The sequence below is a fragment of the Parambassis ranga genome, chromosome 8 (genome assembly GCF_900634625.1).
Source record: "Parambassis ranga chromosome 8, fParRan2.1, whole genome shotgun sequence".
In the NCBI taxonomy this organism is placed as follows: Eukaryota; Metazoa; Chordata; class Actinopteri; family Ambassidae; genus Parambassis; species Parambassis ranga.
In genome coordinates, this window is record NC_041029.1 from 11420146 (window position 1) to 11437858 (window position 17713).

The following is a 17713-nucleotide window of genomic DNA, read 5'->3' on the forward strand; positions in this document are numbered from 1 at the left end:
TCCCTTGTTTCCCACCGTGCCGTAAAAACTGGAGCACCTACTTCCATCAGCGGTTCCGCTGCTCTGCTCCACATGCAGCCAACTGTTTACAGTGATAAAAACATAGCGTAATTAAACCGAGCCTGGTTCTAAGTAAGAAGGTAACATGCTTTTGTTTTGTCCCACCTGTGGAAATGTTTTAGTGGTCGAAGAAGGACAGAAGTGCATGAGGTTCGCCTGTAATACCTGTCCATACGTACACAACATCACACGAAAGGTAAGCTAACGATAAATCACACCGAGTTTTACATCTGTGACTTCATACACGCTTTGTATTACCTTAAAGAAGACGCTAGTCTTGTTTCACAGTGAGTGGGCTTTGCATTTGTCATGTCCTATAGGTAAATAACAGGAAGTATCCTAAGCTAAAGGAGGTGGATGATGTTCTTGGTGGAGCTGCAGCGTGGGAGAACGTGGACTCAACGGCCGGTAAGTGTTATTCAGCAAATCACTGTTTCTGTCTAACATAAAAATAATAACCGACTCCTTTTAAATGATTGACTTTTTTTATGTAGAATGTGTATGGTTAACTAATGCACAGTTGTCGACTCACTAGCACCCCCACGTGTTAGCATAGGATATTGGTACAGATCTAATATGATGAAGTGGCATAAAGAAAAAGATGTCATTTTCAAATCCATGATCATATAAATATGAATGAATATGACACTTAATTATATTTTTATCTTTTGTTAGATTCATTTTTAGTCTATACTAGCTAAAGTTTTCTGGTGACTACTACACTTAGAAAACAAAGTATTAACATTGCTGTTCTCACCTATTTTAAATCAAATTTTGTGTATGTGTGTTATTGTGTATTTTACATCAGCTGCATGTTTGCCTCTGTTTACAGAAAAATGTCCCAAGTGTGAGCACCCTCGGGCCTTCTTTATGCAGATACAGACCAGATCAGCAGATGAACCCATGACCACTTTCTACAAATGCTGCAACGCTCAGTGTGGACATAGGTGGAGAGATTAACACCTGTTACAGATGTTGTTAGAAGAAGTGTTTGTTTTTTTTCCCCAGATGACATTAAAATGAGTTTCCTTAATCATTTTTATTGATAAAATAGTACCTGTATACGTCAGTCAAACAAAGCTTTGACTTACATAGTTATACATATCACAGACATTTAGAGCAATGCAGACCAGCAGTATCCACAACAATGGCATACAGCACTTCATAGTAAAACTACAATGCAATCCTTCAGCTCTGGGTTTCTTGCTCAGCTCTTTAAGCCATCAGACAAAAAAAAAGTCAAATGCAAGGAGTCAAGAGTAGTAGCCAGTAACGCTTGCCTCTGTGAGCAGAGGTGACCGTTGCATGGGGCATGCTGAGGTGAAACGATGCTGGTTCACTGTCAGTAATAAATTCAGTGGTATTTTACAAGATGTCTGATTGAATAATTCCTTTGAAGGTTATTGCTAGCAAAGACAAAAGAGTTGTCATCTAACATGCATCTGAGCAATGCTGGTAAATCTTCAAAGGATGGACGTTGTCATGTGATGATGGTTCCACCACTGTTATTCCTTACTTTAAACTAACTACGTGATTAACAGTGTCAGTGAGAAGGTAATCTAGCTCAGAGCGGTGCATCAGAATGACACACAGAGCTCAACTGAGATGTCATGCATTGTTCCTCTAGCAGTAGTAAGTGGAACCTTGCTCCACTTTGATTCTATTATTCTCTGTACAAGTGCAATAATGGTGAGGTTCCTAGTTAACACCAAACTCTTGTAAAAGCTTCATAATGCATGGCTTTTACTTTCTTTTTCCTCAGACAAATGGCTAGTTGAGGATATTAATACATACTTTCAGAAGGGGGGGGATGCAAATTGCAACATAAAGTGCAAAGGTTGACTTTATTATCAAAATTAAGTACATCGTGAACAAGAAGCAAGGATGTGTAACAGCTCACCAGTAAATCACTGAATATTCTGTGACTGACTGAAGCTCAGAAATTGAATAATGTACATAGCAATTAACATCTATCTGGGGAATTCCCCCTAAACAATAAATGCATTAGTTTGTTGGGACGAAGGTGGTTAATTTTCCTCACATTCAAAGAGTGATCATAAAGGGAACTCTAAGCCTGTTAAAAGAAAAAGAGCAGACATGGACGAAACGGTTCACAGTTCTTCATATCGTTAAATAATTATCTGAAATAAAGTTTAAAAAAAAGCTAACCCAGCATAATTGAATACACTTGCTTCTAAAGGATTCACAGATGGATTCAAATAAATAAAGTGACAGTTTTTTTCCACAGCGTTCTCTCATCAAGGCTGGCTGTATGATTTTTTTTTTTTTTTCATTCACATGCGTAACACCACAAGGCTGTTTCCTAACAGCACCCACTGCACCTGTGTGTCTGCTGGGTATCCATCTCTGTGGATCCTTCAGTAACCTACATCTTCTGCAATTAAATCAGAGATGTTCACATTTCAAATGCATGACAGTAATATGCTGAAAGATATATACAGTAAATATGTGAATTAATGAGAAAACTGCACTTACAATTTAAGAGGGCTACACGACACTTTGCAAAAATGAGGAGGGGGGAAGAGCCTGTCACTACCAGTGGGAGGAGCTGTGAGATTTAAGTGTGTGTGCATGTCTCTGTAGCATACCGCTGTCGGTGGTTAGCATATACGCTTGTATGTGTAAATGTAGCCCTTGCAGTAAGGGCAGGTGTGTGTCACATCCTTGAGGTCGTCGATCAGACAGGGAATCAAGCAGCAGCCCAGGTCACACCTGTGGAGGAGAACAGAGTGTGGTGACCTCATACCTGCACGTAGTTACACTGTCTGTACAGTCAGCGCTCGCAAAAGAAGAGCAAGCATCGTTTGCTTGTTTATCAACGTCTGAATTAAGAATTTGCTTATTAGGTTAATACAACACTTATAATACTATAATGCTTCACCACTGCAAAATGCGGCTTCTGGTATTACCACAGAAAACAACCCTTTCCATACTCCACTACCTCAGCAAGCATCCTCTATCAGACCTATTCTCTAACTTGTGCCCTACTTACCCTACGAAGAAGCAGAAGAGGCAGAAGAGTGTGTTCATGAGGCCAACATCGTGGGAGATGCGGGTGACGATTGCCTGCTGACAGTGCGGACACACAGTCTGCACTGGTGAGGTCTGAAACATTTCCCCCTGCAGTACAGTCACAGTGGTGGCTCCTCCTGGAGGAGCCAGGACGGTCGCTGTGCGACTTCCTATGTGGACAGTGTGGAAGTGGCTGGGACCAGGACCCATCTGTCCTGGCACTGGGTGAGTATAATGACCGGGTGGCGGTCCGTAGGGGCCACCTGCACAGCATTAATATAAATGTGAGTCTAACAATTGAGGGAAAAACATGACAAACTGGCTAGTAAACAGCAAAGACTGAACTGAGCTCAAAGGTGGGGACTGCCCATTAACATTTGCCCTGATCATTTTATCAGCCAATCACATGTTGTGTCAGTGTGGTGCTGTTTATTTCTATTTGCACACAGACCTTGCGGTGGTGGCATTGGCATAGGCATAGGCATGGGCCCTTCTCCAGGGACATGTGGGGGTAGGAAGCCCGGCATTGGGCCCTCATAGGGTGGAGGACCATAGTCAGGAGGCAAGGGCTGCCCCAGTGGAGGAGCAGTTCTTACTGTTTCTGAAAGACACCACACAAAATAAAGTTGGTGAGTTTGAAATGTGATTTCAAAGAGACCCATCAAACTTAACTTCCTGATGATCCTTGAATGCAACATGTGAGAGTAATGTTGCAAGAAAATATACAAATAAAATCCTATTTTTTCAAAACAACTTGCCAAAACTGCTAAAAATATACTGTTACTACTAGGTTCTACTTGTTCTACGTGGTCTTTGAAGTGTGAAGTTATTTTTTTTACCAGGTTGTCCATTCTTCTCCTCAATGAGGGGGGCGCTGGGACCTCCGGGGTACGGAGGGGGAGGATCACTGGACATACTGGCCAGATGTCTGGACTGGCAAGATGGGTCAGGCACGTGATTTCCACTCAGAACTCTACAGGTCCACTTCTTACTCTCTGAGGAGTAAAAAAAAAACATGCACAGTTTGAGTCCCTTGGCTCATTACTCTCTGACACAGACTTAGTCCAAGGCATAAAATGTTCCAACAGCAGTCAGGGAGGCTAATGAAGCACCCAATGTTTCTGCAGATGTCAGTCTGGACACATTAAAAGAACCGAGTGACAGTAGAGTAGTGGAGAACAGACTGTGTAACGGTGTTAGGCATCTTTGGTTGGCCTGGTTTTAAGCAGTATAACCTGACATGTAAAGTTATTGCACACCATCATATCATACATTCATTTACTTTTCACAGGAAAACTGCAACTTAAATTTCATGGTGGTTGTGAAATGAGATGTCCAGAATAATCACAAGTACCAAGTCCTGATCATCAGCTTTAACAAAAAAAAAAAAATCACCCAAACTTCCGAGGTTTGAATTAAACACAAAAATAACAAACAAACCTAAATCAGATCTACGCTGCTGTTCCACAGCTTATGTTTTAGGAGAAGCACAATTTTCTCTCTGCTTAAATAATGCAAACGGTCCCTGAACGTGGTGTTCAATGTCTCAGATATAGGAATCAGTGAAATTTAGACTTATTTGTTGTGAGTATTGTTTTAACTGAAATTTGCTTGTGAAAATAAATATTCCTGATCAGGAAGCAATGAGGCTCTTTCCATCTAATAGATAATAGATACACGGCACAATTTACACTTTAAGAACTCTGTCAGTGTATAATGATACACACTGCAATGAAGTATTGATGTTGGTGCCTTTGAGTAACACAACATAACTGATTCTAACTGCAGTTTCACTGCTAACCAACACGCTAAGCTAGCTGATGTTTTTCTTAATCCTGTCGCCGATAATCCTGCTCAAAGCTACTTGCACAATTAACCACGAATAACTTAGTTACGTAATGGTGGCAAGCACAAACCAGCACTGATGTTTAACTTTAACGTAGTACTTTGTTTTAGCATCTAAAACAAATTGTTTGTGTGTCTATAAACGTAACATGACACGGTAGCAAGCTAACGGAGAAGTAAAGCGGACGGATGCTCGTTTAAGTTGCCTAATTCAGAAGTCGAACACGATTCTTTCCTAACATTTCTAAAGAGCTGAGAGCAAGTGTGTGATTGTGCCCAAATGATGACATAACTTAGAGACAGCGGGGTGTTTGTCCAGCTAAAGCAAATGCATTAAAACCTGTTTGCTAGGTAGCTGTCGTTAGCTAGCTAGCTAGCGTCGCCATTCTTGACACAAAAACAAGAGACCCAAGATCGGGAACGTGCGAATTAAAAGAGCAAACATCTAGAAGACTGAATACTTTGTTCTGGTAGTTATTATAATAAATAAATAATAAAGCTGTTAATGTGCTGAAAGTGAAATTACCTGTTTGTAGAAGAAGCGCCTCCAACCCGTGGTATAACTGAAGTTGTTTGACGTTAGAGGCTCCGACCCTCCGTAGAACACTGCAGTCAGAGCCGTCATACTCCGAAAACACGGTCAACCGAAGATTTAAGGTGCGCGACTACAAGTGGTAGTACGGTACGGGTACTCAGGATGGCCAAAATGCTTGAAGAAAGCCCAGTTTTTCTGCAATTGCATTCAGGAAATGGCCAAAATGCTTAATGAGATTTAGTTTATCTGTAATTTTCTTTACAATAAGAAGCTTAAGAAGCTAGAAAAACACTATTTTTCTAGATTCTTGCATGATAACTTTAAGAGGTTAATCCTTTCCACCCCAAGGTTCCCATTTTTTGGTTCTTTTGCAGGTTCCCAACAGTAAAAACCATAAAACATTACACTAACCATGTAAAGGCTGAGGCTTCATATAAGGAAAAACCTCCAATCAATCATGTACAATGTATTTTGATAATATAAGAAATATCAGAATGAGCAATAATAATTTAGACTTGACCTTTAATTTTCTCAGGAATGCTACCGTCAAAAATGATGAAAATATTCCTGGAGATAGTCAGCGGGGTGAGGGAAAAGAAAGCAGTGAATGTTCTTCACCACATGTTATAGAATATTTATTACAGCGATGAAAATATCAGTAATAATGAACTTGGCAATATAAGGCTTTGAGCATTGACATTGAATTGTTTCAGAAATGCTACAGGCAAATATTCTGATAATTTGTACAGTACCACATTAACTGAAATCTAAAATGTTTCAGTTTATTAAAACATTACAGCAAAACTGGGCTTTCTCCAAGCATTTGGCCCTCCTGAGTATCCGTACCGTACTACCGCACGTAGTCGCGCACCTTAAATCTTAAATCTTCGGTGCGGCTCGCTACGGAGAACCGTAAACATCCGCTGAGATGGATTTACATCTGACGTCATAATCATGGTTTACACTGAATTATTGACAAAGTTGACAAATTTCACTTTAAATTTCACAGATATGTTTTTTTATTATTAATGTGGACGTCATAATTAACCATTTGTAAGCATTAACGGTTAGGTTATTAAAGTACCGAAAGTGGATTATGATAGTTTTGATAAACAGTTGTACATGTTCTCATTGATATAATCGTGAAAATTATATAAAAATTAAAAAAATTATAAATTATAATTAAAAAAAATATAATTCTTCAGCTAATCAATATTAGCCTATACAATACAATACAATATAAAGGAATCCAATTAAAATGAAGATGAAACTGAATAATAGTTATTACAATTTTAAAAACGTACTTTTTTACATATTGTTTTTTTAATTAAACAGTGATATGTCAGAGATGAAGTTTAGCAGTGGTAACATGCTGATGAGAGGAGTCGGTGGGTAGTTTGCAGGAGAAGGACAGTCTGCTATAGCTTTGGAGGCCCAACACTTTTCTATTGACACAAACATCCAGTGTGTGAAAACATTATTCATTCATATCTCTAAATATTATGTTTTTAAATGTTGCAGCGCCCTTACGATGACCCCACTCCCCTGTTGACCTGACTCTATCAGCTCCGTGCTCCCTACCGGGCGTTCCCGGCGCACAGAGCGAACGCCCAGAATATCTGGAAACGCTTAGAGACAGCCAATCAAGTTGACTCCCTGCTACGCTAGCACAGCTCTGGCAAAACAACAGCTCGCCGCAATTAGCTTCCTGCTTCGCAGCGTAGTCACCATCAAAACGAGCGTGTAAAATGTTAAATTAGCCAAAGATTTTATCTTCAGTTAGTGTTGTATTTGTTGTAGGCGTTAGTCTGGGCGGAAGTTAGTGCTAGTTACAGCTGCCGACGCACCGTTAGCTGTTAGCTAACTGTGGCTAACATCCAGCGATCCAGCGCAGAAAGATGGGGTCCATCCTGAGTCGCAGAATCGCTGGTGTTGAGGACATCGATATCCAGGCCAACTCGGCCTATCGATTTCCACCGAAATCTGGTAAGTGATCGGAGGTGTCTTTCGGCTCGAATCAGATTTTGACAAAACAAGTGTTTTAAAACAACAACAAACGCCGAGCTAGCTTGGTTTTAGCGTGTCCTCTGTTAATGATTATCAGCTATATTGACATATAAAAATTATAAAGACGTATGATCGCGTATGAGTTTTTGCAGTTTTCTTCAAGTTTCAGAAGATGTCACATTTACACGAGTAGTCTTGGGATGTATCAGACTTGGCTTCTGCTGAAGATGACAGCCAACAGCCATATTAATATTTATATGTATAAGTTAATATAGCAGTGATGTGTATCTATAAACACCTTACCACAGTAAGGTAATGTTGCAAGAGAGTGTGGAGATGCTGACATTGACCAGTGTCAACAGATTTTCAGAATAATTTTGTGTTCCCGTTTTATTACGGTTGATTTACAGAGCAAATGCATGATGTGGAGATATGACACTGAATGACCAAGACTTGTGAAATCCTTCAGAACATTTAGTCACCATGACAAACGACAGGTTTTCTCAGTAATGTATAGAAGCACATTAAAGATGTGAGAAGAGATAGTGTCCTAGGTTGTTCCTGGCTTCAAGTTTTGTTGAAGCAGACTGCATTTTCATACATGAGACCCTGTTTTAGAAATAGCACCACTCTGTCATATAGCTTCCAGAGCCTTTATTATCCATCTTTTGTCCTTTAGGGAATTATTTTGCAAGCCACTTCTTCATGGGGGGAGAGAAGTTTGACACACCACATCCAGAGGGATACCTTTTCGGGGAAAACATGGACCTGAATTTTCTTGGAAATAGGCCAGTGCAGGTGGAAACTGATGCTCTATATTTTGCATTTCTACATTTCCTTATTTAACTAAGAAAATATAATTAATAATATTATTGCTATTATTTCACTAGTTCCCATATGTGACACCAGCACCCCACGAGCCTGTGAAAACCCTGAGGAGTCTGGTTAACATTAGAAAGGACTCTCTGCGTTTGGTCAGGTAAAGCGAGTGAGACAGCAGTGCAATACAAAGTCAAATAAACTAGCATTGAGTGGTGTTATAATGCAGCTCAAACCGTTTGATTGTAGGTATAAAGATGATTCTGACACACCAGTGGAGGAAGGTGGAAAACCAAAGGTTCAGTATGGAGTGGAATTCACCTTTGATGCTGATGCTCGGGTGGCCATCACCCTCTACTGCCAGGCATTCGAAGAATTCTCCAATGGGATGGCAGTGTAAGAATTTGAATTTCTTCTCTCTAGTCAACAATAGAGGGATTTTATTTGGCGTTTTATCTGTTAAATTTAAAGACTGTATCTTGTGAGAGCTAAACCAAAATAGAGCACATCCCTGTGTGTCTGAGATGATTGATTGTTTTGTTTTTTTTCCCCCTGAACAAAATGCATTACATTGTGCCAGAAAGATTAAACCATGTTTTATGGTTGGTGAGATTCAAGCCTCAGAGCACAAAGTCTAGAATAGATACGATGGGTCCTTAGCAACCACCAGTCACCATGGATACCGCAGATAAGACACAGACAGAGATGAAAGTTATAGGCTGTGTTGAAGTTACCGTGTTATGATGAAACCATAAGAGATGATACAACATCAGAAAGATCTGAGGTTTCTGGTGTTCACTTTTCTTTATTTGATCAAGGACAGTAATTTCAATCATTTTTAATTAAATAAATTGCTTAGTAATAGCTTTCCTTTTTTGACGTTGAATAAGCACAGTTTCTTGAAGCCCATGACTTTCATCTTACTACAAACTAATGTGTTTTTTTTAATGTACTGTTTGTAGGTACAGTCCCAAGGATCCATCTATGGCCTCTGAAACTGTGCATTACAAGCGAGGGGTGAGCCAACAGTTCTCCATGCCGTCTTTCAAAATAGATTTCAGCGAGTGGAAGGAGGAGGATGTAAGTATCTTCAGCACTTCAGCTCTTAAATGAAATTAAATTCACTGTGATGAATAAATTAATGTATATCTTTCTTTATAGCTGAACTTTGACCTTGACAGAGGAGTGTTTCCCATGGTGATCCAAGCTGTGGTGGATGAAGGGGATGGTAGGTGCTGCATTACACTCATGACTACATGTGTTTTGAACGTGCTTAAATACACATCAGGTCACCATTTTTGCCAACCTTGACATGGTTTATGTGTGTTTTTTTCTCAGATTGCCTTGGACATGCTCATGTACTTTTGGCAGCATTTGAAAGAGTATGTGTCTGTAAATGTAATGCGATAATTCAAATCAGTATAAAATGAGCTTTTCTACAAGCTGAAACGTGTTTCTTTTCATCTCCAGCACATGGACGGCAGCTTCTCCGTCAAGCCCCTGAAGCAGAAGCAAATTGTAGGTTTATATCATCACACTGATGATATTAGTTTTGAGACTTTCAAAATCTTTTAAAAAGCTTCGCTGTATGTAATAAGTATTCCAGCTATAATTTGTTGTGACCCACATACTGCAGCTTTTGAAGAACTTGTGTGCCACAAAAATCTAGAGACCCCTGGGAATCTGGCATTAAAGCTGATCTCTAAAGTAGACTTGAATGTAAGCGTGGGTCGCAAAGAGCTTAAAATAATTCCACAGATTCTGTTTTGCATTTTTTTTAACTAATTGATTTTATCTAGGACATATTACTGTCACATTCAGTTACTATTTTTTCTTCATCTCATTGTGTTTTTCTGAACCACATCTTTTAGGTGGACCGTGTGAGCTACCTCTTACAGGAGATCTATGGGATTGAGAACAAAAACAACCAAGAAACCAAGGTTCCTTATATATTCCATTGTAAATATGTTTAGACTTGTGTTTATGTTTGCCTGCCTTTGTTTTGTTAATCTTATCTATTTAATTCTAGCCATCAGATGATGAGAACAGCGACAACAGCAATGAGTGTGTTGTGTGTCTGTCTGACCTGAGAGACACACTCATCCTGCCCTGCAGACATCTGTGTCTCTGCAACTCCTGCGCGGACACTCTGCGTTACCAGGCCAACAACTGTCCTATCTGCAGGCTGCGTAAGAAGTGTTAGGTTTTAATAAAGCACAGTAAATAAGGCTGAACGACAAGCCTGACATTGTTATTGACGTTAATGTTGTTTGGGACAGCTTTCAGAGCCTTGCTGCAGATCAGAGCGGTGAGGAAAAAGCCTGGAGCTCTTTCCCCCGTGTCCTTCAGTCCTGTTCTAGCTCAGACTATGGACCATGATGAGCACTCAGTAGGTTTAATGCACAGTGCATGTGTTTGTGTGCTGAAATAAGGTCTGTAATAAATGTGTCCCTGACCTTCTGCAGAGCACAGACTCAGTCCCCCCTGGCTTCGAACCCATCTCTCTGTTGGAGGCTCTGAACGGCCTGCGGTCAGTATCTCCTGCCATCCCATCTGCACCCCTCTATGATGAAATCAACTTCTCAGGGGGCCTGGGTGGTGAGAACAGACAGCTGAGTTCTCCTGAGCATTTAAGCGATGGAAGCCTACAGAAAGGCAAAGTCAGCAAATCACCAGACAGGTAGTGTGCCATAAGAATGTACAGGACATGTGGATATGCGGCACAACACTCTTAATTTTTCACTTCCTTTATTAATTATTTATTCCGTCTCTCCTCTCTCCAGCACCCTTAGATCTCCATCCTCTCCCATCCAGGAGGAGGATGAGGAGAAGCTGTCAGAGATGTCAGATGCTCAGCCTCACACGCTTCTCTCCAGCAGCCCCGCCCCCACAGACGTAAGCGCCCTCTTCTAATACCTGACACTCTTCAAAATTCTGCTGCAGACAATAACAGACTCTTTCCTTGCAGGCCACAGCTACAGAGGACGTGGCAGAATCCCTGTCTCCAGATGATGGTGAGTTTTCCTCACACTTTGTGAGCTTGATGGTAAGGAATGTTTGAGTAATTCTGTTGACATTGTTGCTCTCCTGGGTGGTGCAGAGGACAGGATGCATTCTGGAGGAGACATCCTGCAGGACTGCAGCAGTGAGCACAGCAGCTTGACCAAAACAGAGAGTGACCCACCAGGTGACCTGTCTCTGCCAGGTGAGAACTCCTCTCTCAGGAGAGAAGTGCCGTTAAAAATAAGAATGGAATGAAGTATGTATGGAGTGAATCAGCTGTATGGAGCAGCTCTTGAATTTGACAGTGTTGTGTATTCCTTGATTCCAACCAAATGCCTTCCTTCTTAAATCCAACATTTCAAAGCCTGTGCTTTGCCACTAACCTGTGTGCTCTCAGGCTTCTGTGTGTTTCCTAATGCCTTTCTCTTGTTTCCTGCATTCTTGTCTCTGTGTACTGCCTCACTTTGGCCAGCTCTAGGTCCTGATTCCTGCTCTATTGGTATGGAGGAATAACTGTGGTATGTAGGCTTTCCCTGTCTGCTCTGCTCCACTGTACAACCTCTCACTGGATCTGGTTCTCCATAAATACATTCACCTAGCATTTGCTGTTATAAGCAAAATAAAAATGCCCATGAGGCCAAGCTGATCAAGAATAAGTTTCACTTTGATGTTGCTGACGTGTTGATTCTGGCTCTCCAGGGTCCTCGGAGTCGACAGAAAGCCTGAAAAGTCAGAGCACAAACTGCTCCAGCCAGCCTCTCCTGTGTCCCACGAGCAGCCTTCATATGGAAGATGAACACCTCAGCCCCTGATCTCTGATCAGGATTCTCCCTCCCATCTTTTGCTTCACAGAAAACAAAATCATCCTTCTTTGCTTTCACGCCTTCTGCTTGTGTGATAAAAGGAAAGGACGAGGGAGGACTGTTGATTTGGACTGCTGCACAGATGTTTTTGGTACCTTACTTTATGACTAATGTTTCAAAAAGAAGATACTCTTTCTCCCCAAGATTCATTAGCTCCCACAGTTTTTGGTCCTGGAGACATTTCACTACCTGTCATGGTGGTGCTTTTAAGCACACTTACAGTACCTTTACTTAACTGTATGAATTTCTTCACACTAAAATCAAACTATAAATGTAGTTTAGATATTGTATTTATCAGTGAGATACATTAATGATTTCCCTGTCATACTGAGCAGAAACATTACTTATGTGTTCCTTTTGAGGTGATTTTGCACTCATAATCATAATCCATTCCTAAAGCAAAAGTATAACGACAAGATTACTTTAAGTTGTCTTAAACATGTCTGTTTTATTATTTCAAATGACGTGATATCTATGTAGTTAATTGTACACTTGCATATTATATAGAAAAATATCGAAGGAACATGCTCACTATTTAATATAGTTAATAAGAGCTACAGATCAGCAGATCAGCTAAAGTCAAAGATGGCTACAAGCATAGATATTCCACCTACACGTGTGCTGGCGTAGTATGGCACAGTAACCGTGCTCGTCGTCTGTACAGTCTTCGTTTTTTGTGGCCAGTGTCTGCTTATGTGATGTAGCTGCAGAACAAGGAGGGAGGGGGGCGCTCACGTGCTCACGTGTCTTTGTGGCTGCCACGCCTTTGACTTACTTTGGTCCTGTATGTGTAGCACCATGCATATAGATCTTTGTGCCTTGAATTAATATGGCTGCCTGCTTGTTGCAACAGACATTAGTATTCTTGTAATTGCTACAGTATACAACCGTTTCAGCTCATAGACAGGACTTTTGATGTTAGTGTACAGAGCCTTTTTTTATCATGCTACCAAGTATCTTGTTATTGTTATTGAGCAATATTCAATTGAACTGTTCTTCTACTATGTTATTTCTCTCTGTCGATTATGCATTAACATTAGTATTTAGGTTTAAGTGAATACTTGTAAATTATGTGTTATTGGAAGAAACTCATCCAGAGCAGTAGATGCAAACATTGAATAATTGGGCTTTGCATGTAAATTGTGGAGGCCTCTTTCAACCTCTTTCTGCTTTTTAACTGAAGTGGTTACTTTGTCCTTATCCCCTCCTCCTCTGTGCCATTTTCAACTTTTGACACTGTGCCTTCCTGTTCTGACCACTATTGACCTGGTATCCAGGATAACTCCACAGTAGGTGGTTTCTGGCTCTCAATACCTGTCTCTCCTCATCTGTATAGCAGCATGTGTATAACAATAAAGATTCAGTACTTCAACTAATGTGTGTTCTTATTGTTTGTCTAACATTTACTCTCTGCACATTGACCCATTTCTCTTAATATGAAATGATAGTAATTTTCTATAAACCTGATGCCTCAACACTGCTCTCTGCTGGCCATGCAAGCGCTATAAAGTTAATCTTCTGCATGCTACCATAGACATACAGTCTTATGCAAAAGTTTGGGCACCACTTCAGGAAAACTTTTACATATGTTATAGCTTATGGAAACAGAAACATTTCAGTAGTGAAATAATTTTTATTCACCCAACAGAAACATTTTTAGGTGCATAAATGTGGGCACCCCAAAGAAATAATTCCATTAATACTTAATTTTGCCCCTGACAGTCCCTGAAGTCTGGCAGGTGGTATTTTGGCCCATTCCTCCATACAAAACAGCTCTAGTTCAGTCAGGTTTCTTAGCTTTTGTGTGTAGACCGCCTGCTTCAAATCAATCCATACATTTTCATCAATGGTCTTGGTTCTGGGATGGCCATTCCAGAACATTGTACTTGTGCTTCTGCCTGAATTCCTTGGTGGATTTTGAACAGTGCTTAGGATCATTGTCCTGCTGAAAATCCAACCCTGGCGTAGCTTCAACTTCAAGCTGACTCTTAAACATTCTTGTCAGGAATCTGCTGACACTGAGAGGAATTCAACTTTACCAAGTTTCCAGTACCTGTGGTAGCCACACAGCCCCAGAACATGATGGACCCTCCACCAAATGTCACAGTAGCCAATAAGTTCTTCTCATGGAGTTCAGTGTGTGTTTTCTTAGTCTCACCTGACCACAGTATTTTTTCCTAAATGCTTCTGGCTTGTCCAGATGTGCTTTTGCATACCTCATGCTACTCTTCTTGTGATCAGGAAAGGCTTTTTGTGTATCTGGATTGTGGAACGATGAACAACTATGCTGTCAGCAGCCAGATGTTCTTGTAGTTCACTGGAGGTCTAACCATCCTTCACCTGTGCCTTTCCTGTATTTGTTTTAGCCTACCACATCCTTCACAGTGACTGCTCCTGTGGCCTAAAATCCTACTCTTAATGTCAGTCTGGAAAACACAAATGTCTACACCTCTGGAGGAAAACAAACCTTGTTGCTGAGATCTTCTCTTATAAAGGTAGAACAAACTATCATGAAATCTATGGGGTGCCCAAACCTTTGCATACCATTGTTTTTGTCTAAAACTGTCCCAAACAAAACATGTTTATACCCAAATGTGTTTTAATTCTGCTTTAGATAAAGTGTAGTTACTACATATCCTTCTGAGTTTTTTTTTTTTTTTAAAAACAAGCTATTAGTACTCTGACTGCCCAAATACGGGATAACAGGAAACTGAGTTAATGTGATGCAGATGTACTGCTGCCTAATTAGGGTTCTGAAAATGTGGCTGGAGTGGATATCACACACACACACACACACTATTTTAGTTGTGAAGTTGTGAAGTTGTTACTTTTATAATTGTGCTGACCAGTGATCAGGAAATGACTCACTCACTCACATAAAACAGGAAGTGATCAGTCTCCATACGGACCTTTACAATGTCATGATATAAGTTACCGTATATCATAATAAATGTCCTAAAATAGGCAAACATATTGGATAATGTAACATGCCACTTTGTATGTCTGTGTTGTATTTTATATATGTGTGTAAAATACCACACATAGACACACAGAAAAAAAATGCAGATCATCTGCAGTTATGACCAGCTCAGTTAAACTAACAGGTGTCAGCCAGTGTAAAGTTTAATGAGGGGTCAGTTACATGGTGGCTTAAAGCCTGCCTGTAAAAACATAATACACTGTAAAAAAAAAGTGTGTGTGTGTGTGTGTGTGTGTGTGTGTGTGTCTGTGCACACACTCACTGAGATTAGAGTCTATGACACTGAGCCAGAGAAGGTCAGTGGGTGAGGTTAAACTGTACACAGACAGAGTCAAGAGTTTAAGTGCTCATGTGTGCAGCTTTTGTGATTGCTGAAGAATCCAGATGACACTGTGAACTTGAAATAAATAAGATTTGCACCCACTGGCATAGACCAAAAGGAGGCAGTGTGGTGAAACAATAATAATAATCCTTAAAACAGTTCTGTTATGATCTCTTGATGATGCATAAACCCTAAAGCCAGGCCAGTGTGGTGTGAAAATCTGCAGACAAATAAGCTGCTTAAAAAGGGGTCAGTAAAAACCATAACCAAAAATAAAAGAGGTGAATTTATGATGTGTATCAAAAGAAGAGTATAAACAGTGGATCTAAAGGGGCCTTCATCTAGTTCTACTGCGCTGTGTGGCTCTTCTGTGTGAGTGTATCCCAGGTCAGTCAGTGCAAATTCTCTCATTTAATTAGCCTGTGCTAAATCTCTTTAAGTCATGAAATCATCCCAACAGCAATCCACACAAATCCCCCTCCTCACTTAGTGCGGTTAAATTAGCCCACATGCCGTTGATGTATGAAAACATGTGTATCACCACATCCAGTCACACCATGTCTCACCCACCCCCACCCTAAAAAACACACAGCACAGTGGACATGCATGTGCATGTGCCAGGTGGAACCTAATCCTGATATGTCTCAGCAGTTTTTCATTTCTAATTAAATGTCATACAATTAACCTGGTTACAACATTACTATCTGCGCTTGTGTGGAAATCCAATAACATATTTCACATAAAATGAGGAAGATACACAAATGTCTGCTGATGTGTGGTTAATAAAAACAGTGCAACAGCTTTAGACTTAACACAATAAGGACACAACGTCTGTCATTTGGGATGGTGGTGGTGGTGGTGGAGGGGGGGATTTAGAGACTTTGGAGACACGTGCAGCTTCGACAGCTATCCGACTTTGGGACAACCACTTTGCAGTATGAGATCAGATACAGAGAAGAAGAGGAGGAGGAGGAGGAGGAGGAGAGAGCAGGAAGGTCAGCACCCTGTGACTCAGACTGCAGTCAGAGCTGGGGTCCACACTGAGAACAGAGGGAGACTTCTGTTAGGCTTCATCATCACGTCATCAGCATAGAGGCAGATTGAGAAAAAGAACCCTGCGTGAAACAACCTGAACCTCCTGTGCTTTCAGTATCCAGGGACCATGACCCAGCAGGTCAGCAGCTCGCCCTTCCCCAAGCCCTTCTTTCTGAAGACACCTGTCAGAGTGGTCAGCCCTCTGCAGCAGAGACGACACACGCTTCCAGCCAGCGAGTTCAGGAACCTCACGCCGCAGGATGCCATCAGTGTGTTTGAGATTGAAAGAGAAGGTAGGTCTTTTTCATCTATTGGATGCATCAATAAATGTGTTTGGATTTTTTTTTACTTCATTTCTTTTATCATTACACCTCCATCACTGGCCCACCTCTTGAAATGTGTGTTTTTTGTTCAATCCCCAGCCTTTGTGTCTGTGTCTGGAGAGTGTCCACTCACCCAGGATGAAGTGCTTAATTTTGTGAGTCAGTGCCCTGAGCTGTCACTGGGCTGGTTTGAGGAGGGACAGCTGGTGGCCTTCATCATTGGAACTGGCTGGGACAAGGAGAGGCTTTCACAGGTATTAAAAACTAATGAGATTACAACCTGACACAAAAAAATCAAACAAAATTTTGACAATTAATGGGTGTATATACTGTCTGTCCTCCAGGAAGCCATGACTCAACACATCCCAGACACCTCCACCGTTCACATACACGTGCTGTCAGTGCACCGCCACTGTCGCCAGCAAGGCAAAGGCTCCATCCTTCTGTGGCGCTACCTGCAGTACCTGCGCTGTGTGCCGGGTCTCCGCCGGGCTCTGCTGATCTGTGAGGACTTCCTGGTGCCCTTCTACCTAAAGGCTGGCTTCAAAGAGAAAGGCCCATCTGCCATCACTGTGTCCAACATGCACTTCCAGGAGATGGAGTACACGCTGGACGGGCAGGCGTATGCACGGCGGAACAGCGGCTGCTAGTCCCCCCCTCCACCCCCTTCCACTTACTCACCTCTAACATGAACTCTGGAAAGATTAACAAACAGATGGACAGATAAAAAAAAGAAAGACCAGCACACACAGGTGAACATGGAGTAATGTGTGTGTGTGTGTGTGAGGACAAGTGGGATCACTTCATTAAGAAACAAAATGTACAGTTAATAATTTGGCTTATCAGATCCTTATCAAATCCTAATCCTTCAGTTTCCTGCAGCATATC

At 41.1% G+C, this 17713-nt stretch overlaps 4 protein-coding genes across 5 annotated transcripts; 3 read left to right on the top strand and 1 right to left on the bottom strand.

Annotated features, from left to right (window-relative positions):
* The first annotated feature begins 38 nt into the window (after positions 1 to 38).
* Positions 39 to 1093, top strand: polr3k (polymerase (RNA) III (DNA directed) polypeptide K). Its single transcript, XM_028412837.1, has 3 exons — positions 39 to 256; positions 381 to 468; positions 893 to 1093. Exons 1-3 carry the CDS (start codon positions 146 to 148, stop codon positions 1018 to 1020), a joined length of 327 nt encoding a protein of 108 aa, XP_028268638.1. The 5' UTR covers positions 39 to 145; the 3' UTR covers positions 1021 to 1093.
* A 792-nt stretch (positions 1094 to 1885) lies between these two features.
* On the bottom strand, positions 1886 to 5589 carry cdip1 (cell death-inducing p53 target 1). Its single transcript, XM_028412836.1, has 5 exons — positions 5465 to 5589; positions 3933 to 4088; positions 3545 to 3694; positions 3074 to 3356; positions 1886 to 2793 (listed from the first exon to the last, which is right to left on the bottom strand). The coding sequence occupies exons 2-5, from the start codon at positions 4006 to 4008 to the stop codon at positions 2682 to 2684; spliced, it is 621 nt and encodes a 206-aa protein (XP_028268637.1). The 5' UTR covers positions 4009 to 4088; positions 5465 to 5589; the 3' UTR covers positions 1886 to 2681.
* A 1516-nt stretch (positions 5590 to 7105) lies between these two features.
* Positions 7106 to 13537, top strand: mgrn1b (mahogunin, ring finger 1b). 2 transcript variants are annotated; one of them, XM_028412574.1, is made up of 17 exons: positions 7106 to 7459; positions 8160 to 8278; positions 8371 to 8459; positions 8549 to 8695; positions 9262 to 9379; positions 9461 to 9527; positions 9638 to 9681; positions 9770 to 9817; positions 10171 to 10239; positions 10329 to 10488; positions 10579 to 10688; positions 10765 to 10979; positions 11083 to 11194; positions 11268 to 11313; positions 11400 to 11504; positions 11775 to 11820; positions 12002 to 13537. In XM_028412574.1, the coding sequence occupies exons 1-16, from the start codon at positions 7372 to 7374 to the stop codon at positions 11813 to 11815; spliced, it is 1578 nt and encodes a 525-aa protein (XP_028268375.1). In that variant the 5' UTR covers positions 7106 to 7371; the 3' UTR covers positions 11816 to 11820; positions 12002 to 13537. The 2 variants fall into 2 exon arrangements, with proteins under 2 accessions (XP_028268375.1, XP_028268374.1); XM_028412573.1 differs by lacking the exon at positions 11775 to 11820.
* Positions 13538 to 16629: 3092 nt separating this feature from the next.
* Positions 16630 to 17475, top strand: aanat2 (arylalkylamine N-acetyltransferase 2). Its single transcript, XM_028412031.1, has 3 exons — positions 16630 to 16795; positions 16925 to 17079; positions 17170 to 17475. Exons 1-3 carry the CDS (start codon positions 16630 to 16632, stop codon positions 17473 to 17475), a joined length of 627 nt encoding a protein of 208 aa, XP_028267832.1.
* Positions 17476 to 17713: the final 238 nt, after the last annotated feature.